The sequence below is a fragment of the Ictidomys tridecemlineatus genome, chromosome X, assembly GCF_052094955.1.
Source record: "Ictidomys tridecemlineatus isolate mIctTri1 chromosome X, mIctTri1.hap1, whole genome shotgun sequence".
Classification (NCBI taxonomy): Eukaryota; Metazoa; Chordata; class Mammalia; order Rodentia; family Sciuridae; genus Ictidomys; species Ictidomys tridecemlineatus.
Genome location: NC_135493.1, coordinates 97,455,736 through 97,482,904, shown reverse-complemented (window position 1 = coordinate 97,482,904; position 27,169 = coordinate 97,455,736). Strand labels below are relative to the sequence as shown.

At 32.9% G+C, this 27,169-nt stretch overlaps 1 protein-coding gene across 1 annotated transcript in view; it reads left to right on the top strand.

Moving 5' to 3' along the window:
• Cfap47 (cilia and flagella associated protein 47) overlaps positions 1–27,169 on the top strand; it is a 408,435-nt gene that overhangs the window by 355,616 nt on the left and 25,650 nt on the right. Inside the window, exons 58-62 of the mRNA XM_021725557.3 lie at positions 2,118–2,277; positions 4,512–4,606; positions 9,699–9,854; positions 17,181–17,352; positions 20,875–21,036. Coding sequence (XP_021581232.3) covers positions 2,118–2,277; positions 4,512–4,606; positions 9,699–9,854; positions 17,181–17,352; positions 20,875–21,036 — 745 coding nt within the window. The remainder of the gene's footprint in view (positions 1–2,117; positions 2,278–4,511; positions 4,607–9,698; positions 9,855–17,180; positions 17,353–20,874; positions 21,037–27,169) is intronic.

The window sequence follows — 27,169 nt, the reverse complement described above, 5'->3', positions numbered from 1 at the left end:
TCAACTATAGTTCTACTTGTAGGCTTGGTAAAAAATTACAACCACAAATATTCTACTAGATTTTTAATTAAATGGACTTATTTGTCATGGCATTATCTTTCCATGCTTTCAATTTAAATGTTACAAGAAAGCACAGAGTATAAATAATGAATTACCTTGTTTTATCTGTCTTGACTCTTACACTATTGAAAGCCTAAGTTTATTTTTAGTGATAGAATAATCTATAGTGATAATACAATCTTTGTAGGAGCAAATGATAATTCCTAAACTTGGCTTGCTTGGCAATACAGGCATGGTTTATTTGACTCAGTGCTTGCTGTTTATATCCAAACGTGTTTTAAAATGAATTAGTCTATAATTTCACTTTAATTAAAAAGAAGACCAAAATTTCTATATGCTGTAGACTTAATAGGATTTGCACTTATGACATTTGAAATATACATTCATCTAGCTTACTTTTTCATTACCTTGGAAAGAGGTTTATAGTTTTAAAGAAGCAATAGAAGATCTCTTTTATTGTACTAAGAATGAGAACCACCATAAAAATTCCAATAGAAAACCAAAGAGTAGATCCAAAATTCAAACATACCTTACAACTTCTTACCAACATCTCTGTTTATGCAAAATATAATGATATTCATATTATATAAGACTGATAATTCTTTAGAATGCATATCTATTTTAATTAACTCTTTCACACAACAATGATTCATTAAAATATAAAGCTCATAGAGACAGAGTTGAAAATAATAGACATTTTAGATGTCTATCATTATTAGAAAACAATACAATCTTTCAGTGAGATTTTGGACAAGTTATTTAACCATATTCTCTCAGTTTTCCCATATCTACAATGAAAAACATAATAGCACTTAATTTTTGTTGGTTTTCTGAGAATTAAATAAAATATTGCATAAATAATAGCACAGATCCTAGAGTATAGTCAATATCCAGTAGATATTAACTATTAATCTTATTAATTATTAATGATTATTAACTATGCTATTAGGCCTTAGAACATTTTCCTTTCCTTGGGAAATACAATTAAAAATATGAAAATTTTTAAATTTTGAATTTGGATATTTTGCAGTGGGGTCATTTTCTATTTCCATTTTTGATCTTCTTAATAGTTTAGTATTTTTATCTGAGTCAAATGGCTTTGATTAATGGTCTTATAACAAAGAATTTTTTAAAAAACAGTGTACTCAATAATTCTTTATTATGGTGTAAAGAAGTAGCTTTACTCATCAAAATAAAGGTAGACACTCATCACATGGATACCCTCATTGTTGAAAATGGCCTGAAGCTCACCACTCCTCTAATCTCTTCATACTTATCCAAAATATTTTTTCCTTCAAAATATGGTCTCATAATCATCTGCTTCCAGATACAATGGATGTTACTTAAGTAAGCAGTTTCCTGGGCCCCAGCTCAGAGGTAATAAATCAGAATCTCTAGAGTTGGGACTCAGCAGACTTCATGGATAACATATTTCTTAGCAATTGTAAAGGGTTAAATATTCAAATCAGAGCACAAGAAAATGCTTTCAGCTTTTCTGCCTTCTTGTTTTAATAACTAGGAGCAAAGGCACCTTTCTTTTCCAAATAAGCTTTGGCTTTCCCTGTGGATCTATTAAATAATTACACAGATATACTTGCCACAATTTGGGGGCTCCAAATAGAAACATGATCATGTTATAGTCTAGAAAAAAATACACAATAAATTAAAGGATCAAAAATCACTGTATTTTTTCCTCTGTAAAATTGCTGCACTTTCTCTTAGAAAATGTGGTAAGACTTGAAAAGACTCATGGGTTTTATGATTCTCTTATCATTCTGGGAAAACTCAGCCTTTACTTTCAACATTTCCTCAGTACAACAAAACTTTTCAAGATAAATTTCTCACCTCAGGATAAAATGTGGTTTTGTACGGTGTCAATGACATTTGAGGGAAAATAGTGAAGTACACATTGAATTTGACATAACATATTTTTTTGTTCAGAAGCAATTTTGAAAAACTTAAAAGAATTACTGAAAGAATTAGATGAGTACTTTGTACTGTTAAATTCACATTCTGTAAGTTTTTATAATTTTTAAAATTTTGGGGGTATTTTTCAGGAATTGCATTACCACCTAAAGGAAATATAGATATCCCAGTGTTATTTATGCCCAAAATTATGAAATTATGCAAAACAATGGTCATTGTTCAAATGATGAGAGCAAATGGAGAAAAATGGCATATTGACAATTTTGATGAATTGGATACAGAGATTAAAAGGTAACATTTAAGTAATGACAGGAAGATGATTTTTTTGACTGGCATTGTTGTAATAGGTTTCTTTTACATGTTATATATAAATGCTATAATGTTCATGATTTAATATTTTCTGAGCTGCTGAAACCCATATGTTCAGAGGAGGAAAATACATTTGTTACATGGATGGATATATATATATGGATATATATATATATAATTGTTAATTTGTACTTTAGAGTAATAAACAAGTTTTGTCTTAAATACCATTATCAATTAGTCAGTGGTATGTAAAGGTACTCAATTTTGACTGGGAAAATAATAACTGCTAGGACAATAATAATCAATATTCTGAAGACAACCTGAAGCTGCTTATCTGGACACAGTGTAGGACTTCTGATGCTAGCATTCACCAAGTGATGGCATTATGCCAGGTGGGTATGACATTATGATATAACATTGCCAAAATGCAGATAATTTGTATTCTCTTTTCTTAGCTGAAATTTAAGCAAACTCTTCTAATGGTGCAAAATTAAATGTTTTCTCTGCTATTATAGTTTATTTAAATAATGGTAGAATTGGTAATTAAAAAGAAATTCTCATTTTCTCCTCCATTTTCATATTTTTCCTGCATATAATTAGTTTTTTTAACTTTGTTTCCATTAGTATCCATTCTGCTAGGCATTTTACCACTCTTAGCTGACTACATAATTTGTGGGCCTCAGTGAAAAATGATAACAAGGAAATCCTTGTTAAAAAAAAAAAAAAAAAGATCAACCATGGAGTTTTACTCAGCACTAAAAAATGACAAAATCATGGAATTTGCAGGGAAATGGATGGCACTAGAGCATATTATGCTTAGTGAAGCTAGCCAATCCCTAAAAAACAAATATCAAATGTCTTCTTTGATATAATGAGAGCAACTAAGAACAGAGCAGGGAGGAACAGCATGAAGAAAAGATTAACATTAAACAGAGACATGAGGTGGGAGGGAAAGGGAGAGAAAAGGGAAATTGCATGGAAATGGAGGGAGACCCTCATTGTTATACAAAATTACATATAAGAGGTTGTGAGGGGAATGGGAAAATAAACAAGGAAAGAAATGAATTACAGTAGATGGGGTAGAGAGAGAAGATGGGAGGGGAGGGGAGGGGGAATAGTAGAGGATAGGAAAGGTAGCAGAATACAACAGTTACTATTATGGCATTATGTAAAAATGTGGATGTGTAACCAACGTGATTCTACAATCTATATTTGGGGTAAAAATGGGAGTTCATAACCCACTTGAATCTAATGTATGAAATATGATATGTCAAGAGCTTTGTAAAGTTTCGAACAACCAATAAAAAAAGAAAAAAATAAGATCAAGAATTTCAAGAAAGTTTTGGTAGTACACTAAACAAGCATAGTCCTAAATGTGGGGTCATACACAGTTGCACAAGTCACTTGCACAACTGGGGTCTTATAACTGCAGTGTTTTACATTTCATTTTAACAAGAAAATTCCATCTTCAGCAATGATCAGTAATATTTTCTAGTACTGCTATTCTCCTAATGATATATGATGGACCTAGAATATTTAGACATATGCCCCTTTGTTTTTTTGTGTGGGGGGGGTTGGTTCTGAAGATTGAACCCAGGGATGCTCAACCACTGAGTCACATCCCCAGTCCTATTTTGTGTTTTCTTTAGAGACAGGGTCTCACTGAGTTGCTAACTGCCTCAATAAGTTGCTAAGGCTGACTTTGAACTCACAATCCTCCTGCCTCAGCCTCCAGAGCTGCTGGGATTACAGGCATGTGCCACTGACCTTGGCCCCCCTTTCTTTTGACTGGAATTCTATAAAGTAAATTCTTCATCACTTTCTGAAGTCCTATGCTTCATGAGATTTTTTTTTGTTTTGTGTTTTATATGTTCAATTTAGAATATAATCCATGAGAACTGTATTATCTTTTATTAATCATCATTTAATAACATGGATGTATCCACTTGCATCCTGTAAAAGTAGAGAACAGAAGCTCCTTAATTTTAACTTATATCTTATTATGGTTTTCTTTGTAATAATTTCCCAAGGTTTGCTCAGAAATGTTCATAAAATTAATATTTGCAAAATATGTTTTCTATTTTTTCAGTTTCTCTCTGCCTAAGTTTTAATTTACAAATGTTACTAAAATGCCATCAGGTTAATAAAGAATAAGCTCTTTTGTGCTAATATTGAAAGCATTTTTGTTTACTCTTAATATTTTAATTTCTACTTAGATCTATGGGAGTAGACAATCAAGAAATCCAAACAATACAGTGGATATACCCCTTTATTGGACTCCCACAGGCACCATTCCCTAAAAGTCCTTCAGGTAGGTATATTTTGGAGTCAAAATACATCAGAATTCTAAGGGATCTTAGCCATTTTCCAATCTCACCTCTTCCTTATGCAGATAAGAAATTCAAGGTCCAGTGAAAATAAGTAGTGAAATTGGTGGGAATGCTAGAATATAACTCCCTCTCTCAAAAAAGAGTCTGATAACTTTTCACAAAACCAATCCATTTATTGGTGCCATCCCATTAGTAAAACCCAGATATCAGTTCAAGTTGAAATAAAATTAAATTCTCACCCTTTCAGCCCATAGAACCCTGCATTAGACCTATATGATTCCTGGGTACCTTTGTTCTCAGGTCACTTTTTTTATTTCTTTAGTGCCTTTTACTCATACATAATATCGGGGTTCATTTTAACATAATCACACATGCTTAGAATATAATTTGCTCCATTTCAGGCCTTCCTCTTTCCCTTTCCTCCTCAGTTTCCCTGTTCCCCTTCCTCTACTCTACTGGTCTTCCTTGTATTTATTTATAATTTTTTAAATTAGTGCTTTATAGATATACTTAAAGGCGGAGTTTGCTGTGGTATATTCATAAGCATAGTTTGGTCAATTTCATTTCACTCTTCCTGTCTTTTCAGTCCCTCCTTCCGTTCTTCCCATCCCCTTCCTCTGCTCCACTGATGTCTCTTCTGTTTTCATGGGCTTCCCCTCCACCCACCTTTTTGCCCTTATTTTGGGATAGCTTCCGCCTATGAGAGAAACATTCGACCCTTGACTTTCTGAGTCTGGCTTATTCCACTGAGCATGATGTTCTCCAATTCCATCCATTTACCAGGTCACTTTTAATCATCATATTTCCGTTTCTGTGAAGTCATCTAAGACAGTCATCTTAGTCATCTAAAAACTCTCCTGTGAAGATGCTGATTCATTTCTCTTAGTTATACTAGATATAAAACAAATCTTTATGATGTTCTTGAATGCACCAAAGTTTTCAGGGAGGTTTACTTTGCCAAGATACAACATTAAATCCCTGCCCTTATATGCCTTTGTTTTTTCCCACATATTCTAGGCTTCTCTCAAGTTTCTGTGTGTTCTCTTTCCCCATAATTTGCTCATTTCTTCTATATTCCTTAATTTTCCCATTTTCTTCCCAGTATCACACTAAGAAATACAATTCCACTTAGATAACTCATATAGAGAAATTTAGTATCCCAGCCCTTATCAGTCTCTAGGTACAGTTCCTTATATCTAACATACACTAAATTAATCTGCAAAGCAAAGGGCTGTTTTGGATCTCTGTCTTGAGAAACACAGATGTTTTAAAAATTCTTGAAATTTTGCTTTTATTCTTCTCTTTCTAATACTAATCATTGCAAATGTAAAGAATCAGATTTCCAGGGTGGTGGTATAGCTTCATGTTAGAGTGCTTACCCAGCCTTTGTGAGGCTCTGAGTTTGATCCCCAGCAACAACAACAAAAAAGAATTTGACTTATGTTGACATAAATTATGTCTGCACTCTTAGAAAAAAGAGAAAGTAGTAAGTTTTGCTTGTAAATAAAGTATTTCCCAAGATACATTGCTTAAAAGAAAGACCAAGATGACATATTTCCTTAGGCAGTTTAATTTTAACTGGAAAAAAAACCACATACATAGTAGTACCTTTAACAATACATGTCATTTGTTTTCCTTGAAATATTTTTATTCAAGTTAAAAAAATTATCAACAAATACATAAATGTTTCAAATATAATAAATTATCTTCAGAACATTTCACATACATGTCCAAATGTCTTTTATTTCATTCTAGAAGATAGGTGATTGTATATTTTCCATAGAGCTGTACTATTTGAAATTTATAATACGCAGTCATCTGATAAAAGTGATGTAATAAAGCTTATACATCACGCTGTTGGAATTCTAATAGTAGTGTTGCTTGTATCCACTACAGAAACAGTCTTGTTTTTCCCAGATTAAAAACATAAAGCAGAATTTTTCAGTCTATAACAAAGCCTATGAGAACATAACAACATAAATTTCTTGCATATTTTTCTTGAAAGAAAATTAAACATGCTCCAGGGCATTTTTCCTTTGAGTCACTTTTCTTGGTAATTACTTGATTTTTAAATCAAATATGAGTTCTGTAAATAGCCCAACCTAATAGCAACATCAGTGTTCTCAAAAAGATTGCATATTAGTTACTAAATCTTTTTATTGAAAATCTAAAATCTGTTGGCAATTACTTTTCTCCACAAATGCCCTTGAGAGGCAAGTTGGTTTAATTTTATACATACGTATTATTTGTGCTCTTGTACAGTCCATTCTCCACTTTTTCATTTAATAACTAATCAGATATAAACTATTGCTTTCCTTGCTCAGTTTTATCACTGTCATTATTCATTATTTCTTTCCTTTTTTGTGTATCTATCACTCCGATTATTTGCAAACCCAAGATGCTTTTGTTGTTCTGTGAGCCACCTTTTCTCTTTGTACATTCTTGCCTACTACTCTCCATTGAGGCAGATAACTAGAAAAGGACTTCACTCCCTGTCACACATTGAAGACAATGGAAAATGAACCTGCTGTGATTGAGTGAGCCTTGCATTGCCAGGGCACTAATTTCCTAAGGACTATAGGAAAAGACCAGTATATGATACCAATTGTAACTTTGATCACAAATTTAAATGTCCAATGCTTTAAGACTGAAGTTAATTATAACTAGAAAAGCTTGTACAGTTTTTCTAGCCATTTCACCAATGAGCTTCTTTAAATTACATCTAACTTTTTACCCTTATTATACATCCACATTGTTTATTGTGAGTCCATATTGTTCAATAAAAATCTACATAACTTTAATGAAAAATTAACTTATTACAGTATTTTATATTGCAATATCATATGTATTGTGAAAACATATATCTGAGGACATCAATTAATTTTGCAGTTTATGTGAATGTATTATTATTGATACCATAAACCATCCCATAATACATTTCAAAGCTTTTTTATATTAATTCCCTTTTCCCCTTATATTCAATTTAGATTCTACATGCATTTGACTTAATAAAAGTATAATATATTATGTTTCAGAGAAATAATATTCTTATTTATGTGGACTCTAGTACACATGGCCTCATGGTACCATAGAGTTAATGCCAAAAAAAATTAATACTTCTTTTTATAATTAGTGATTGCACATATAAATAATATTTTGATTTCTAATAAGATAATTGAAAGCTTCTCTTGTACTTTCTATATGAAATTATTAGAATTAAATATAAGATAAATCTTTAATGCTGTATTTTAAATATGCAGTTAAATTTTAACATTGATTTTAAACAATTTATTATAATTTTGTTTTTCACTACTAAAAAAGGTACATTTTGTAAATTTAAAAAAGTAATTCAAATGAAAATTTAACTCCAGTAAGATTGGCAACCACTATGAAGTCAAACAACAACAAGTGCTGGCGAGGATGTGAAGAAAAGGGTACACTTGTGCATTGCTGGTGGGACTGCAAATTGGTGCAGCCAATTTGGAAAGCAGTTTGGAGATTCCTGGGAAAGCTGGGAATGGAACCACCATTTGACCCTGCTATTGCCCTTCTTGGACTATTCCCTGAAGACCTTAAAAGAGCATGCTACAGGGATACTGTCACATCGATGTTCATAGCAGCACAATTCACAATAGCTAGACTGTGGAACCAACCCAGATGCCCTTCAATAGATGAATGGATTAAAAAAATGTGGCATTTATACACTATGGAATATTACGCAGCACTAAAAATGACAAAATCATGGAATTTGCAGGGAAATGGATGGCACTAGAGCAGATTATGCTTAGTGAAGCTAGCCAATCCCTAAAAAACAAATACCAAATGTCTTCTTTGATATAATGAGAGCAACTATGAACAGAGTAGGGAGGAAGAGCAGGAAAAAAAAGATTAACTTTAAACAGAGACATGAGGTGGGAAGGAAAGGGAGAGAAAAGGGAAATTGCATGAAAATGAAGGGAGACCCTCATTGCTATACAAAATTACATATAAGAGGTTGTGAGGGGAATGGGAAAATAAACAAGGAGAGTAATGAATTACAGTAGATGGGGTAGAGAGAGAAGATGGGAGGGGAGGGGAGGGGGGATAGTTGAGGATAGGAAAGGTAGCAGAATACAACAATTACTAATAGGGCATTATGTAAAAATGTGGATGTGTAACTGATGTGATTCTGCAATCTGTATTTGGGGTAAAAATGGGAGTTCATAACCCACTTGAATCAAATGTATGAAATATGATATTTCAAGAGCTTTGTAATGTTGTGAACAACCAATTAAAAAAAATGAAAATTTAAGCAGGGTATGGTGGTGCATGACTGTAATCTCAGCTACTCCAGTGATGGAGGCAGGAAAATCACAATTTGAGGTCAGCCTAGGCAACATGACAAGACCTTGTGTCAAAATAAAATATAAGTAAAGAAAGAAAAGAATGGGGGTGTAGCTCAGTGGTAGCATGACCCTGGGTTTAATCCCAGTACTGAAAAAAAATGAAAATTTAAATATTTTACTTAAATAATTTAAATGTGAATTTTAATATGCCTGTAAATAAATCTAATAGAAATATTTTAAAGGTTATTACAAAATAAATGTTACTAAACTTATTTGAAGCCATTTTCTATAATATTATTATAAAAGTGGAATTTGATATTACCAAAGGAACATCCAGATTTTTAAAAAAAAGATAAATTTAAATGTCCACAATTGCTGTTTGAGTTATTGATATGGCTCTTTCAGTTTCTGAATCAAATTTATGCATTCTAATGTAGTCTTTTGTAATCCAGTATATATATTACAGATTTACCTCTTGCCATACTGCTTTTAAATATTTCTTTAATATTCATACTTGTTTCGTAGATGTCAATATGTAGATATTGCATGAGTGTTTGTATGTGTGTGTGTGTGTGTCGGTCTGTCTGTCTGTTAAGGCCAGATAATGAGAATTTAAAGTATTTCAAAATAAGTTTTATTTTTCATGACATAGTTCATTTATTTTATTTATTCTATAGTTAATATTATTTTAACTATTTATTCTATTTATTCTATAGTTAATTTAACTGAAAATATTTCTCTCCTATAGTTGTCATAAAATGTCAATCCAGGAAGCGAGTAGAAGAGAAGGTGGAAGTCACACTTATTGGTGATTTTTTTGGACCAAGTCCTGCCCCAGAATTGACAGAATTTTTAGTGCTTCCAAAAAGAAATTCATATAGTAATGCTTTTGAAGATTTCATTGGTAAGAGAAACATAATCATGGATATAAAAAAACAATAAATTAAAGCTCATCTTGAATCATAGGTTGCTGACTGCTCAGTTATAAAGAATCATGCCCATTTATTTTTTATTTAATATTTTATAGTTTAAAAAAATTTAAGTTATAGATAGATACAATACCTATAATTTTTTTTATTTTTATGTAGTGCTGAAGATCAAATCCAGTGCCTCACACATGCCAGACAAGTGCTCTACCACTGAGCTACAACCGCAGTCCCCCATTTAATTTTCATTTACAATATAATATTTAAGTTAGTGCTTAAAGACTGCTGTAGTATGCTTATTGTTTCCACATAGCAGTTAGCTCAAAAATGACAATAGTTATGGTTATTGTTGGATTTATAAGACATGGATTGTGATTCTGTCAACGATGAGAAAGGAAAAAGCTATAGTAACTGTAATTTCTACTTCTTCTCAACTTTAATTTGTTCTATAACTCTGTCTTCCGATTTAAGGAATCTGATTGAAGCTATAACTTATAGTTTTAAATTTAGAAACAAAATCTTGAATGAATATCTTATTTAAAATATAGAAAATTGGACAAATTAAATGTAATGCCCAAATGGTTTTCAGATAATAAAGTTAATTAAGTTTATTGTATGCTTTTAATTTATATTCCATATTTTTATATAAAAACTCAAATTACTTTATTATATGTTACAAGTAGAGCATTCCTGATCTAAAACCTCAAATCCAAACTACTCCAAAGTCTGAAACTTTTTGAGCACCAACGTGATGCAAGTAATTGGTATATCACATGGCACTGAGTGATAGCAACAGGATGGAGTAAGGAGATCTGGACCCTCCTCCTGTCCACACATTCGAATTCAGCAGCAATTCATGGACAAATTTCCTTTTTAAGAAAGCAGTAATGATTTTAAAGGTTCCCTGCACCTTGGTGGAATGTGTAACCAGACTCATCAAAACCTGTGGGGAGATTTGGATCATGCTGTTTTCAAAGACCTTGTCCATGACAAAGAACTTCTTATGATGATGGTCCTGGCAATGATTTTATAGGTATAACCAAAATCACAGTAGACACAATAATCATCAACAAGTAGGACTGAATCAAACTCAAAAGCTTCTTTAAAGTAAATAATGAACATGATAAAAAGAAGCAGCCTAGAATGAGAAAAAATATTTGCAAATCACCTATCTGGTAAGGGGTTAATCTGGAAAATACATAAGGAACTCCTACAACTCAATAAAAAAAAAGGCCTAAAAACAGTTTTTAAGATATGCTAAAGAACTTTGATAGATATTTCTCCAAAGAATGTACAATGGCTATGTGAAAATAGGCAACATTACTAATCATCAGGGAAATACAAATCAAAACCACCAGGACATATCAGCATGACTGTTATTCTTTTTTAAAATGCAAATAGAAATGAGTGTTGGCAAGGATGTGGGGAAACCTTTTAAAATTTTCACACTGATGTGAAGAACAAAGAATGGTGCAATTGCTACTAAAAATAGTATGAAGACTGCTCAAAAAATCAAAAACAGATCAATTGTATGATCTAGCAATTCTACCTCTAGATACTTAACCAAAAGAATTGAAATCAGGATCTCAAAGAGATATCCATACTTTCATATTCATTGAAACATTATTCACAGTAACCAAGATTTAGAAACAACCTAAATGTCCATCAACAGATGAGTAGATAGAGAAAATGTGGTATAAACATACAATGAAATGATGTCGAGCTTTTTTTTTTAAAAGGAAATTCTATTGTATGTAAGAATATGAGTGAAACTAGAGGACTTTATAGTAATTGAAATAGCCAACCATAGAAAGACATACTATTTTATAATAAATTTAAATTAGTCAAATTCATAGAAACATAGTAGAACAGTAGTTGCCAGGGTATGTAAGGAGGGAGAAATGGGTATAAAGTTTCAGTTGTGCAAGATGAATAAGTTCTAGAGACCTATTGTACAGCATAGTGCCTACAGTGAACAATAGTGTATTCTGCCTTTTAAAAAAAATTTATGAAGAGTGCAAATCTCATGTTACACTAAGTATAAAGGAAGCTACAGAAATAGACCTAGGGGCCTTTTCTGCTTGTCTCACTACTTGTCATTCTATGGTTTACAACCTGACAATTCTGCTAATTAAATTGATTAAAGCTTACTACCAGAAAAAAAGCATATCTTTCTACATAATCAAGGTCTACCAGGAAGCTACTTCCATCATTTCAGAAACATTGAAAGTCATATTAAGAAAACAATCTCTCAAGTAGCTCTTGAAAATACATATTTTGATATGGCTCTCATTTTACTGCTTCATTACTTTTCATGATGAAAAAGAATACTTAATATTGAAAATAACTATATGGAAGGTTTGCAAGCTCTTCTCCACCCATTATTCTCTCTAAAATATCCTTTTTCTCTGTTCAATACCCCAAACTCAACAAGCTCATCTGTTTTTCTCTACATTTTAATTTGTAAATCTCTTTTATTGTTTACATGAAGTGTGTTTTGCTGTATAGAAACGAATCAGTTCCCTCCCGATTTAATATTTTCTGTCTCTATGGTATCTAAATATTTGATAAATTAGTTGACCTCATCCTCTTCTTAAGGGCATATGGCAATAAGTTGTTTTCTTTCCCTGCCCTATTTCAAGGACATAATGAATGTGCTTGCACTCTCTATTTTTTTTTGACCCTCCCTTCCTGCCTATTTTCTTTTTGAAGGGACAATTCTGACTGATAAGTCTGAATACTATTTTAGTCTTTAGTATATGCAAAAGCAAATTGACTGTTTTCCCCTTGTGTAATTTAATTACAGCGCATACCACACATGAAATAATATCCAGGAGTTATGTTGTCCAGGCCATTTTGTGCTTCCTGTTATCTCTTAAGTCTCTTAGGATGGAAATTAAAGCACTCTTCTGTGGCTTGGACTCTGATTGGATTTTTGGAGTGAAAATTAATCACATTCTTTTCTTCTCTCATCTGAGTTTAAAACCAGCTAAGGAACAGATGTAGAAATAAGGCAGATGGAGACCAAAGTGTTAGCTTTATTAATTATAAATATGAATTTGAAAGTGAGTTGGCTCTATGGACTTATTTGAGCTTATTAGTGCCTTCCACAGTAACAATTCCATTCATAGCAAACTGACCAGTTATAGACTCCCTGCAGAGACAAACAATCTATACAAGAGGGAGGAAAATAAAATATGAATCCTAGATTCAAAATATTGGGAAAGAAAGAGAGAGTCTGGCTCATGTGCTCATGTTCCATTTCCATTTTTCATTAGTGACTGGATTCACTAGTCAGATATGTTGCTTTTACTCTCAGGGAAAGTCATGATAGAAGAGACAGGTCGAAGCTGATTTTTCCCCCTACTATGTCCCCTCACCCTTTCATGTGTGAATAGGCCTCTCTGTGATAAGTAGGAGTAGTTAAGAATCCCCAACATTCTCTTCCCATCACCCACCCTTTATCTTCATCATATATTTTTTAAATCCAATAAAAATACTAAGCCATGTTAAATAAAAATGCTGTGACCTCTCTACCTGAACTCCTCATACTCATCTTTGAATTAACCAGGATTGGTTGCTTTTATACTTTTATCATTGAACAACATTCTAGCAAGCATCTTTCTATTAGATATTATGCTTGGTCCCAAAGATGCCAAAATTAACAAGACACAGACTCTGTTGTCAAGGGATTCAAAAAAACCCTTTTTAATATGTTGGATTTGTATACCTATATTATATAAATCAATTGATGTTACCCTACTGGGATATTATCATACTTCAATTTTTAGACTGTAGTTTATAATGTCACTTCTAGAAGATTACAAATCATTCTCTCTGGGAAGGATATCCCCTGTAATTGTATTTCTTCTTCCTAAGTAGTTCTTGGCCCATGTGTTGTTTGTGCTTCTCTAGGGATTTGTTCAGTGATTTTCTCTATAGGACTTTTTAATCTAGGAGTAGTTTCACTATGTAATTGTCCATCAGAATCATGCTTTTTATTTCTCAGGTGTTCTATAATTCAAAACTTTTGTTCTTAAATTAAGCTGTTATATTTTTGTCTGATTTGCTGATTTGTGTGTCACAATTGTCTCATTTCACCCTAGGCTAATCACCTTGCTATCTTTTTTGAATGCTGTATGTAAACTCCCATGTCAGATTTGGTCTATAATCACAAATATATCTTGAGGAACTTTTCAGTGATACTCCTGTGAGCCCACATTGGCCTCCAGTCTTTAAAGCTTTTCTCTGCTCCTCTTCACTTTATTTTCTCTGATCAACTCCTGTCCTACCTGCTCTAAGAATACCCTTAAGTATACTGTCAACCTTTCAGGCATGGTTGTGCATACTTGTAATCCCAGAGGCTTGGGAGGCTGAGGCAGGAGGATTGTGAGTTCAAAACCAGCCTAAGTGAATGTTCTCTCTGATAAGTGGATGCTGCGCCATAATGCATGGGGCCACTTTAATTGGGCAAAGGGGAGGGAGGATCGAAGAGGGAGCATGGGGGCAGGAAAGATGATAGAATGAGATGGATATCATTACCCTTGGTACATGTATGACTGCACATTTGGTGCAACACTACATCGTGTATAACCAGAAAAATGCAATTGTGCACAATGAATCAAAATGCATTCTGCTGTCATATATACCTAATTATAATAAATAAATAAATAAATAATTTTTTTAAGAAACGTAGTGAGACCCTGTCTCAAAATAAAATATAAAAAGGCTCAGTAGTTAAGTGCCCCTGGGTTCAATGCCCAGTACTTAAAAAAAAAAAAAAAAAAAAAAAAAACAAGAGAGAGAATACCATCAGCCTTACTTTTCCTGTATACCTAATGTAATGGACAAATTTGTGCTCATAGCTTAGTCTGTCAGCAAGTTGAAGGAGTTTTGCTCTTGGTATTAATTTACTATCTTACTAGTTGTCACTTTTCTCCATCTCTGTTGTTTGCTGTCATCCTCTGACAAGAATATAAATATCTGAGTGCTGTAATGTGGAAATAATAATAGTATTCATCTTATAGAGTTTTTTGAGGATTAAATGTATAAATGCATGTGAAATCTTTAGAAAATGCCTGGTTCTCAATGTGTGCTCCATAAGTATAAGATACTACCATTGTTAACATTTAAAGCTCTGGTTGGGTATTATGGGATAGAATGTACTAATGACATTTTGAAATGAAAACCAAATTCTCTCAATTGCATTCAATGATTTTTCTCAGAAGTATACAAAAGAATCATCTATGAAAAAAATGCAAAGACATGATGCCTAAATATTGGAAAAGATCTGAAATTGGATGATAATCACCAGTTCCCTCTCATCATTCTTAGAAATCTCAGATCATTCCCAAACCCCAACATGGTCTAGCTCTTGCTTATTTTGTTAGCTGCATTTTTTTTACAAGGTCCTCCCACTCTGTCTGCTCCACCCACATAAATTCTTCCTCTATGGGCCTTCCTGGTTTATGCACCATGAACAATTCCCATAGATCTCTTCAATGAATAGAAGTTTCCTCCCTCACTCACCCTTCAGTTTTGGTATATTGGTCTCCTCCATAGGAATCCTTAGTAATCAAGTCTCCAAGACTGTATTACTCTCATAGCCTCCTTTACTTCTCTGTGGTAGCAGTTACTACAGAAATAATTTAAAATTAGTATTCATATTAGCAACTGTCAGTTCCTTCCCTTGATCATAAGCTCTGGAGGGGCAAGAACTATATCTTTTCTTACAGTGATTCCTCCTTGTCTCACCTTTTGTCCCCTAGCCAATAAGCATGAATGTATCTTATACTAATAGACCTTTTATGAATTTAATTATGACATCCATAATAACAGATCTCTAGAGGTGGTTCAAAGATTCTGAAACTAAAATTAACTTCTCATTCCCTAGTTTCATTCTGCAACCACCATTCCCAGAAAGGATTCAATAATTAAGCAGAAACAGATGCTGAAAGTATATTCAAGACATGCTTTACAAAAAAAAGAAAAGAAAAAGAAAAAGAAAAAAAGAAAACTTTAGCTGGGGGTGTAGCTCAGTGGTAGAACACTTTCCTGTCATGCAGGAGGCCTTGGATCTCAAGCTCCAGCACTTCAAAAAAATCTTTATTATGTTATTTGAATAAAATGGAAGCTCATCGCTCCTAAAACACTTCAACATTCTTAAACGTTATTTTTTCTGCATGGATTATGTATTCCTATGGAACATTTCCATATTCCAGTGTCAGAACAAGTGGACACATTATATGTAGACACATTGATTTTTCTATGTCAGAGATGGTTATTGACAGGGATAATAATTTATAATTTTGGTCATTTGAAAATCAGAAATTTAGGAGATTAGAGATTTATTTTTATGTGTGTTGTCATAGCCAAGCTTTCATTTAGAATTTAGTAGAAAAATTTAACATTAAGTACTTCTAAAAAGTGGTCTGGTGTTGTCTATTAAAATTGCTTAGAAAGTGCTATATGTTCTGAATTAAAATAATATAATAAGGAATAGCTTTATACACCAGAGATACACTTTAGAAGTGAGCTTAGTTGTGGATTATGTCAAGTCATGATTCTTTGACCTTTCTTCTATTAACCACATTCAATAGACTTCTTGATTTGTGGTTTGGGCCCCTTACATGTAAATGAAGAGCAAATTTAATACAGATTTGTGCCATTTACCTCCATTATAATCCTGAATTTAGGATATTCTTCTTCTGCAGTGGAAAAAACTCTAATATTAGTTACCTCTGGTAACCTGCTGGTTAAAAAAAATGTTGCTAAACATATTGTCTTTAAATTTCAAGTCTAAAACATAAAGAACACTCTTTTATTGAAATATATCTGAAATTGAGAATTCTGATCTAATAATTTGAGATGCTGTTTTGGAATTGTTTAAATTGAATTAAATTAAATTTAAATCTTTTTATATATTTCACATCTATAGCTTTTAATATGCATTTATAATATAGAGTACATCTCATGTCATTTTTTATTTCATAGTTAATATTGACCATTAATTTCTATTGGGCTTTTCCTACTCCATAATCCAGAACTGTAAGGATTTACGAAGGGCAAGAATTGTCTTCTATGTTACTTTTTATATTCATGCATTTATTTATTTATCTTTTAATAAAATATACATAGTATTATATAGCTGATAATGTACTAGACATTATGAACACAGAGCTAGATAATTATGGCCTCTCCCTTCTGCTAAATGCCTATGCATGACTTGTGTTGATATATAAATTGATGTTCAATCTCTCCATATTTAATTACATTGAAATATATTTTAATCTTGATTTTCCTAGCAATTCCTAAACTACGTGAATTTGAATATGAAATAGAGTTTGAAAATGAAGTTATGAAGTCTAACTTGGAATCCTGTTTGGCTTTATATTTGATCAAAAAAAGTTATAATATCAAACACCAAATGATATCATTGGTCTTCAATCTGACATTTACACCAAAGAAACCATTGAGGTAAACCTGCTTTCCTTCTCTTTTTCTTTAAACAATATTATTACTCTCAATTAATTAAACTATCTAATGTTGCTAACTAAACTAATCTAACTAAATTAAATGTTTGGTTTTTATTTCCATATTTCAATATTTGGATTATATTACTTTTTTGATGCTAGTAAGTGAAATGTTTGGGGCTAAATTATTTTCAGCTAGTAAACTATGAAACATATTCTAATGTCTAATGGTTGGAAGTCTAAGCTAATTTTCAGAAACTGACCTCTCTAAGTCATTAAAGTGTCCTGTTAACAAAAAAGAACAATTGCCTATTTTATAATATCTTTTTTAAAGAAACTGACCAAGGGATGTACAATGGCAACATATTTCTTGATGCTACTTTTTAGAACAGAACCAGTTCAAATGATGAAAATGCCTAAATTATGTTCTACATTGCAACTGCTTTCATTACCCTTTACCACTTAACACCATAACATTACACATCTGTTACTAAGACGTATGTGGATGTGTAAGAATAGTAGGCTTTGGATGTTTCCCCTTTAGGAAATCTCATCCAATGTCTTTATATTTACTCTTTGGGCTACTGACACTTAGCATTTATAAATATTATATGTATGTCACATCTGAGATAGGGATTTATTTGTGTCTGAATGCAGAGATACTGATCAGAATCAATATATACAAAATATAAAACTTGGTAATGAACAAAACATCTGAATGAACAAAACATTGTGCTTTAATTGCCTCTAAATTTTGCAACTATGTATTTGATATAGATATGCATTTATTTGAAGTGGCTATGAATATCTATTCTAATAACAAAACAATACTAGAATCATTTTCAGGAAGCAGTAATAAATGCAAGCTACAAGAAAATAGTGCACCATAAATGCTGACGTTGCCCTCTTTTCCATTTCATTTTTGTAGTTTTCTATGTTCATTTGCTAGTATTTTTTATATTTAGTTGTGTAATTTCATTATTTTAATGATATGGAATATTCAGCAACAGCTAGAAGGAGAACAATATTATCATTGGTGAATATGTAACACAGGTCTAAACAGTTTTTTAAATTGAGAATTTATATCATTTGTCATGTTTTATCTACAGAAACACTAATTATCTTAGCTTGACATTTTTCTGGAAACTTTTACCTGTTGAAGAGCTGAACATAATGAGAACCCCAAGTTCTGATGCAGCTTGGAGGAGATAATTTAGAATAGATGATATCACATATATACATTGTTATGAATCTGTGCCATCTGTGAAATTAAGTAGTCTTCCCCACTATGGCCCTAAAATGTTGACATGGTAATTTCATGCTAACTCAAAGAATTGACCTGTTGAATGGAAGTATTCAGTAATAGTCATTTGAGTATGTACATTACTTTACTAAAAAATCATTTAATTTCTACAAAGAAACAAAATTCCTGCACTTTTGGAGTGTTTCACTCAGTGAGAGTGACAGATAACAGAAATAAATGTATAAGTAAGCAAGATAATTTCAGAATGTCCTGAGAAGGAAATAAATAGGGTAAATAGAACTATTGAAAGATCTGCTTCAGACAAGGGGGATTGTTAGGCTTCTATGAAGTGATGTCTGAATTAAAATCTTATGGCTGATAACAGCTGGGAAGAGCATTTAAGGTGAGGAAAGAATAAATGCAGAAGATATGAAACAAGAAATTTTTGGCATGAGCAATGAATAGTAAGAAGGCCAATGCTTCTCTAATATATTGAGCAAAGGAGGAAATAAGATTGGAAAGAGTAGTTGAGTTCTTATCATTTAGGGTTTTGATGCAATAGGTCCATATTTATGCTAGAAACAATAGGAAACTATTGAAGGACAAATATTTGGAGAATTGATTTAGTAAAACATGTATATATCATTCATAAAATGAATGGATGATGTTGGATGGTAATCTGATGTAACTTAACAATTGTGTGTTATACACATCAGTACGTGTTCATTTATTTCTATCATTCCCTGTTTGAAATATATTTGTGACAGTTCACTGGAAGAGACATAGTAAAATATAAAAAACCAAAATAAAACAATAGCTCTAAATTATGGAAGTTCTCTCTCTTCCTTGTAAGACAGAAAAAATAGAAGTGTGAAAATTAAGTCTTGAAAACAATACAAAGAGAGGAATATAGTTTTACTTTCTATAACAAGAGTGTGTTAGAGAAGTATACATTTAGGATTTATATTTTAGATATGTTAACTTTAATGATATATCACTAGACATTGGCTAAGTTATACTGCGTAGTATTCCATTCTTTCTATATAATGCACTTTTTTTAACCAGCACCCTATTGAAAGAACAATTTAAATTTTTGCTCCCACTTTTTTCTTTTTTGACAACAGGGATTGAACCTGGGGATTCTTTACCACTAAGCCACATCCCCAGCCCTTTTTATTTTTTATTTTGAGACAGGGTCCCACTAAATTGCTTAGGGCCTCACCAAATTGCTGTAGCTGGCTTTGAACTTGTGATCCTCCTGCCTCAGCTTCCTGAATCATTGGAATTATAGGTATATGCTACCACTGTGCCCAGCCACTCCCACTTTGTTGGCAGTATAAACAATGCTATAAAAATGCAGCAATAAACATGATACATATCACTTGAACTATTGGAAGCATATCTCTAGGGAAATTACTGAGTGGAATTGCTGGTTTACTGTGTGTAGTGTTCAAATTTGGTAAAATATTGACCAGTTGCTGCCCAAATGACTAACCAATTTTATACACCTACTTACAAAGGAAAAGAGTTTCCAGTGCTGTCCTTTCTGACACTTTTAGGTAAGCAGTTTGAGATTTCATTTTTCAATCCTGAATTAGGATTTTGCAACCACATTCTTGAATATTTGAGTCATTTCCACCATAGGCAGGCAAACAAACAAAACCATTGTTCAACTCCAACTGCTATCCTCTCTCTCCATTCTTCACCATAGCCAAATGCTTTCAAAGTCTATCTTTTGAATTTTATTCCTTAACTTAACTGCCTTTCAATGATATACTATTTAGTAGGGTGTATGTGATCTTTACCAATTAGTTTACTTTTTAAAAAGATTCAATTAATTTGGAACTTTTCAGATATTAACAAACCATATTTCTGACAATGATTCATTTTGACAGAAAATTCCCAAATGGAATTTTATTATAAAACTTGAAACCATTTGCCAAATCTACCCTTACATTCTTAAGTACTATGATATTCTATGGTGGTTATAAAAATTTGCACAGTTCTTTATGCATAAACTACTGATTTTTAGAACATAAATAAACATCAGATAAGATGTGCTACAAAATAATTACCTCAAAGGGATAATGACAATCTAAACATTATCTACAAAGTATTTCTAAAATGTAATTAACAGTCATCTGCATTATGTAAGAATTACATGACCCAGTGCTTTTGCTGAAACCTCAAAGTTTGCTTACATTTTGATCTTAGATATTGATTTGCTATGTTTGTTCTCTTGTGTTTCTATAGTAGCTTTTAAAATCTCCTTTTATATTCAAGGTCTCATATTACACTGAAAATAGAGTGCTTAACAGATGGAATCTGGAAGTTTCCCATGCTGTTGATTGCTACTAAGCCTGAAGTGGATGATGTCATTGACATTGAAGGAATTGGTTTACTTAAGGAATCTACTACTGACTTTAGACTGACAAGTCAGACAAGGTAATATATCAAGCAAAAAATATGTAACTGGTTTTATTAATGTAATTTATACTGAATTGTGGAATGAAATTTAAGATAGAAAATCCTATAGGTCATGTTTTCCTGGTTAAGCCAGAGTGGTATTGCTGCTGTGACTCAAAGCTTTATAGATTTCATAAATATTTATTTAAAACTTGGAATATAGAGTCTACAATGGGAAGATTAGAAAAGAGAAGCAAAGGTAAATAATTAGACATTTGAATTTAAGATAACATTTCTATTTGTTTTCAAAAGATGTTTCAATATATTATTTCAAAGATAGATGGGTCATTTTTCAGTAAATTTTAATGGTATTAGGAAATCAAATGGTTTAACTAAGTAGAGATACTTGGGGAGCCTATACAGATTCACTTTGTAGCCAACTCTTGTTCCCAAACCTAGTCTCAGGCAAACACTGATTTCTTTTCTATCTCTTTAGCATTGCCTTTTCTGGATATTTTATATCAATGAAACCATATACTATGTGGTCTTTCATATATAATTTCTTGCACTGTTTTTATCTGAAGTTCAGTAGTTTTCATGAAAAAGTACCTCTCAGTCTGTTGTTTACATTTGGTCAGTTTCCAGAGTATTGAAATTGTTGTTTTTAATGGTTGTTCATCTTACAGTTACTACTGGGGGAGAGGATTTGTTTACCTCATCCAGTCCAGTGGAAGAGAATTCTGTATATTTTAAATTACACTAGAGTTGTCTATGAATCCTCCCTGAGATTTTGTACTTAAAGTACTAAGATCTGTTGCTAATTATTTTGATTTTACTTTACTACAGAGTTCATGTAAGTCAGATTCCTTCTTTTTTTAAGGAAAATTTATTGTGACTCATAGTTTCAGGGGTTCAGTCCATGGTAGTCTGACTCTATAGCTTTGGGCCTAAGGCAAGGCATGACATCATGGTGGAAGGGCATGGTAGAGGAAAGCAGCTCAGAGCGTGGTGCCAAGGAAGCAGAGAAAAGGCATACCCCCAGATACCAATCTCCTTTAGTCACACCCTAGCTACCTGGAGTTGCAGCCCACTTAATCCATTTAAGAGGATCAATTCATTGATTAGGTTACAACTCTTATAATCTAATCGTTTCACCTCTGAAAAATTTTTCCATAGTCTCACACATGAGCTTTCACAGGATGCCTCATATCTAAACCATAATGTTCCACCCCTGGTTTCCCAAAGCTGATGCCCATCTCATAGTGCAAAATATATTAAGTCCATTTCCAAAAGTACCCATAGTCTTAACCATAGTCTTAAAGTCTTACCCATAGTCTTAAAGTTACACCATTACCAAAATTTCAAGTCCAAAATCTCTTCTGAGACATGAGTGAAACTCCTAGCTTTTTTCTACTATACAGATCAAAAGGAAGTTACAGGGTCCAGGGTTATAGCTCAGTGGTAGAGTGCTTGCCTAGCATGCGTGAGGCACTGAGTTCGATCCTTGGTACCATATAAAAATAAACAAATAAAATAAAGGCATTGTGCCCATCTACAACTAAAAAAATATTGTTTAAAAAAAGCAAGTTATATATATCCAATACATAATGGCACAAAATAAACATTTCCATTCCACATGAGAAATAGAAGCACATACAGAAGGGATGAGACCAAAATAGTACCAAAATCCAGCTGGGCAAACAAATTCTGTAGCTCCATTTCAAGTATCTAGGGCAAATGGCATTGTGATATTCTCTTCAAGGAGTTTGTGCAGCTCTGCCCCTATGTCCTTACTTGTTGCAGTCCACATGGCCTCTCTCTTGTCTTGTTTCTGCTCCATTCCTACTTCTTTCTTCAGCAGATGTCACGTTACTGGCCTTTCTTAATCTCAGGGGTCTCTGTTGCAACTTTGGCTTCCTTCTCACTTCTTCACATATTACCCTCTCACAGGCAGCCCACAGGAAATCTATTTCTGCTGCACTTTTCCTGGCCTCCCAGGCCTTCCTTTGAAATCTCGGTGGAAGCCTTTATGACTTTCAGCATTCTGTATGCCTTCAGACTTAGCACCATGTTGTTCACACCAAGTCTGACACCTTCTCAAGCAGTTGCCAGACCCTCTGGGACCACTGATGCAATTGCCTCTAAGTACCTGGGTGGCTGATCACAGTGAAACCGTGACCCCCTGTGCGAGCAGAGTGCCTACATGGGCTCTTATCAAAGGATTTTACTTTTACACTTTTGAGCCTAAAATGGGTGTGGTCTTACCAAGATGCCCTCAAACCATCTTTCCTATTGTTGCTAGGCAAAGTTAGTGACTGTAATCTCTTTAACAGCCACAAGTTCCTTCATTAGCAAATCACTAGTCTTATACTTTTCTGGCCAAACTGCAAGTTTTTCAAATTTTTCTGTTCTGCTTTTTGCTCCTGATTATGACAGTAAATTTGGCTAAAGCAACTAGCAATTCCCATGTCATCCCTGAATGCTGTACTCCCTTGAAATTTCCTCCACCAAATTAATTAGTCCATTACCTTTAAAATCAGCCTCATATAGAGTTTCAGGGTATGGGCAAAATATACACAATTTCTTTGCCAGAACATAACATGAATGGCTGTAGTCCTGTTTGCAATAGAGTCCTCCCCCTCTGAAACCTCATGAGCCCAGTTTTCCCTGTCACAGTAATATGTTTTGGCATTCTGGTATTCTAAGTTCCTACCAGAACGACTTACTAAGCTCTGCCTACAACATTCTAAAGCTTCTTCAGCCTGTGTCTCTAAACTTTTCAACCCCACCCCCCACCCCACAAACCAGCTCCAAAGTCTGCTGAACTACATGGTCACTTTAGTCAAAGCAACAATCCCATGTCTCGGTGCCAATTTGCTTCTTTCTTGCTTCTTTCTTTGCTGTGACCAAAAGTCCTGACAAGAACAACTTAAGAGGAAGAAAAGTTTATTTTAGCTTATAGCTTCAGAGTTCAGTCCATGGTCTGACAACTCCATAGTTCTGGGCCCAAGGTGACACAGAATCTCATGGCAGAAGGGCATGGCAGAGAAAATAGCTCAGGATATAGCAATAAGAAAGCAAAGAGCCAGATCCCTTCTAAATAAGAGTAAGATTGTCCACTCAACACAGAGAGCTAAACTTTGGTGAATGGAGAAATAAGGGTTTCATATTACTGGGTCATAGTGATCTGTACAAAACCTGAGAAGCAGGAATATGAGAAAAAAGTACTAAAGTTACTATTTCTCTTTTTTATAAAACTGATTACTTGAATGCCTGTATTTCTTGATGACTACAGCTGTGCACTGTATTTGCCACCAAAATGAATTTGCCAAAGGGACTGGATATGCAGGCAAGCATTCTATACATTTTGGTCACAAATGAATGACAACAAAATGTATAATTACCTGTTTCATTTGGAGACCAATGACACAAGGGAGAGTGACCATAAAATTCATTGTTTCCGAACTTGAACTTTCTTGAAAATTTTATTTATCAAGCACTCAATTCATAATTAGGCTCTCTGCAAAGTAAACTGGGACATATCTAAGCAAAACCAGCTCTTACTGTTACTGTTTTTATAGAGCATAATAAGATCTTTACTATTTATCAAAAAAGGAATTTTAAGTCATCAAACACACTTTCATGTACTTACTCACCATTTGTATCTTCTCTTCAGTGAAATATCTACTCATTTCTTTTTTCCATTTCATAGTTGAATTTTTTTACTGTTGTTTTGAAAGTTCTTTATAATTCTTGATATCAACCTCTTAACAGAATTTTGGGGATGCCAGAGATTTTAATCTTGTATGAAGTCCAATTTATTATTTTCCCCTTTTTGTAACATACTTCTGTAGTCATTGTCTAAGAACTCTTAGCATTAAATACCAAAAACTTTCTTCTGTATTTTCTTAAAAAATTATTACAAACTTAAAACAATAATGGAATTTATCATATATGTATGGTTATGTTTGAAGTAGAAGCTTATTATTTTTTTCTATGAATGTTCAGCAATATTTGTTAAAGGGCTGGGGTTGTGGCTCAGTGGTAGAGCACTCGCCTCACACATGTGCGGCTCTGGGTTAGATCCTCAGCACCACATAAAAATAGATAAATAAGGGTATTGTGTCCAACTACAACTATAAAATAAATATTTTTGAAAATATATTTGTTAAAAAGACTGTCCTTCCTCCATGAAACTGATTTTGCTACTTCAAAAATTATTTATATTGATCTGGTTCTGGGTTTTCAATTCTGTTCCACTTATCCTCTGACAATGCTATACTCAAGTAGTGTGAATTCTTCTCATATTTATTTATTTATTTATTTCCATTACCTTTCTATATAAATTTTATCATAAGCTTGTCTGTCTACAAAATTTCTTCTTTACTTTGAAAGGACTGTATTAAACACATAGATCAAATTACTGATATTTATAATTTCCACTATAGTATTTAATATATTAGTTCACTAAACTATGTATTTACTATATTTCTGAAAGTATACCATAAATGGTACAGTTCTTGATTTATTTAGACCTTTGACTTTTTGGTATCAGTGTTTCCTAATTTTCAGCTTATAAATCCTGTATAAGTTTTCAACATTTATAGATAGACATTTCATTTTTGGAGTAGGTGTAAATGGCATTGTGTTTTTAATTTCAGTCTTCACATGTTTATTGCTAGTTCAGAGAGGATACAATTGATATTTTTGTGTTTGCTTTATATCCTCAGAATTTGTGAAGCAATCATATGTTCTATAAGCATTGTTTTTGTGCTCTGTGGCATTTCCTATATAGACATTCATGCCTCCCACAGATTTTCCAATTGTATGACTGTTTTTCCTTTTATGCCTATTGTACTGGCTAGGACTTTCAGTACTATATTGAACAAGAGTGATGAGAGTAGACATCACTTACTTCTTTCCAACTTAGGTGGAAAGCATTCAGCCTTTCACCATTAGTTGTTAGCTGTAGGTGATTTTCATCAAGTCAAGGACGTTTTTCTCCATGTTGGGATCCTAGGGCTAAAGTAAGAAATTAGCACAAAACCAGTGGCTTTAAAACAACAGAAATTACTTTTCTCACAATTATGGAAACTAGAAGTAAAAAAAATCTAGGCTTGGGCAGAGCCACACTTTCTTTATAGACTCTAGGGAAGAATCTGGTCTATGCCTTTATTTTAGCTTCTAGTGTTGCGGTTTCGGTGATCCTTAGGATTCCTTGGCTTGTGCACACATCATTGAACTCTCTGCCTCCATAGTCACATGACTTTCTCACTGTGTGTTTCTCTCTGAGCCCCTTCTCTTTTTATAAAAACACCAGTCATATTGAATTATGGCCTACCCTAATTCAGAATGACTTCATCTTGATTGATTGCCTCTGCAATGACCTTTTTTTCAAATAAGGTCATATTCTCAGGCATAAGAGATTAGGATTTTGGGAAACACAGTTTTCAGTTTTAGTATTTCTGATTTTCTGAAAGACTTTATTAAGAATGACTAGTGAATTTTGCCAAATGTTTCTTCTGCACCAGTTGATAATATCTTGCCATTTTTCTTCTGTAGTCTGTTGATGTGGTGGATTACACTGATTGAATTGCAAATATATCTTAAACTAGACATGTATTCCTGGCATAAACCCCATTTGCTCTTGGTACACATTACCTTTTATACACTGATACACATTTGCTATAATTTGGTCATGATTTTAGTGTCTTAACCTCATGAGAGATTTTAGCCTGTGGTTCTTTTTTTAGTTGTTGTTGTTGTTGTTGCTGCTGTTGTTATCATCTCTATATCTGATTTTGTTATCTATGTAATGTTATCCTCAAAAAAATATTTAGGAAATAATCCCTCTTTTTCTATACCATGGAAGATAATGTTTATAATTGGATATGATTCTCCTAGAAATGTTTGTTAGAATTAGTCAGTGAAATCATTTGGGTCTGAAGATTTTTTTCAGAAGCTTTCTAAAATTTATGATGTAATTACTTTAATAGATTTTTAATTTAATATTGGGAGAGTTTGGTAGTTTGTGTAAAGACTTATTTATAGTACTCTCTTATTTTTCTGTTGATATCTGCAGAGATTATGCAATCTCTTTTATTTCTCAAATTGGTCATTTATAGCTTCTCTCTTTTATCACTGTTAGTCATCTTAGAGGTTTGTCAATTTT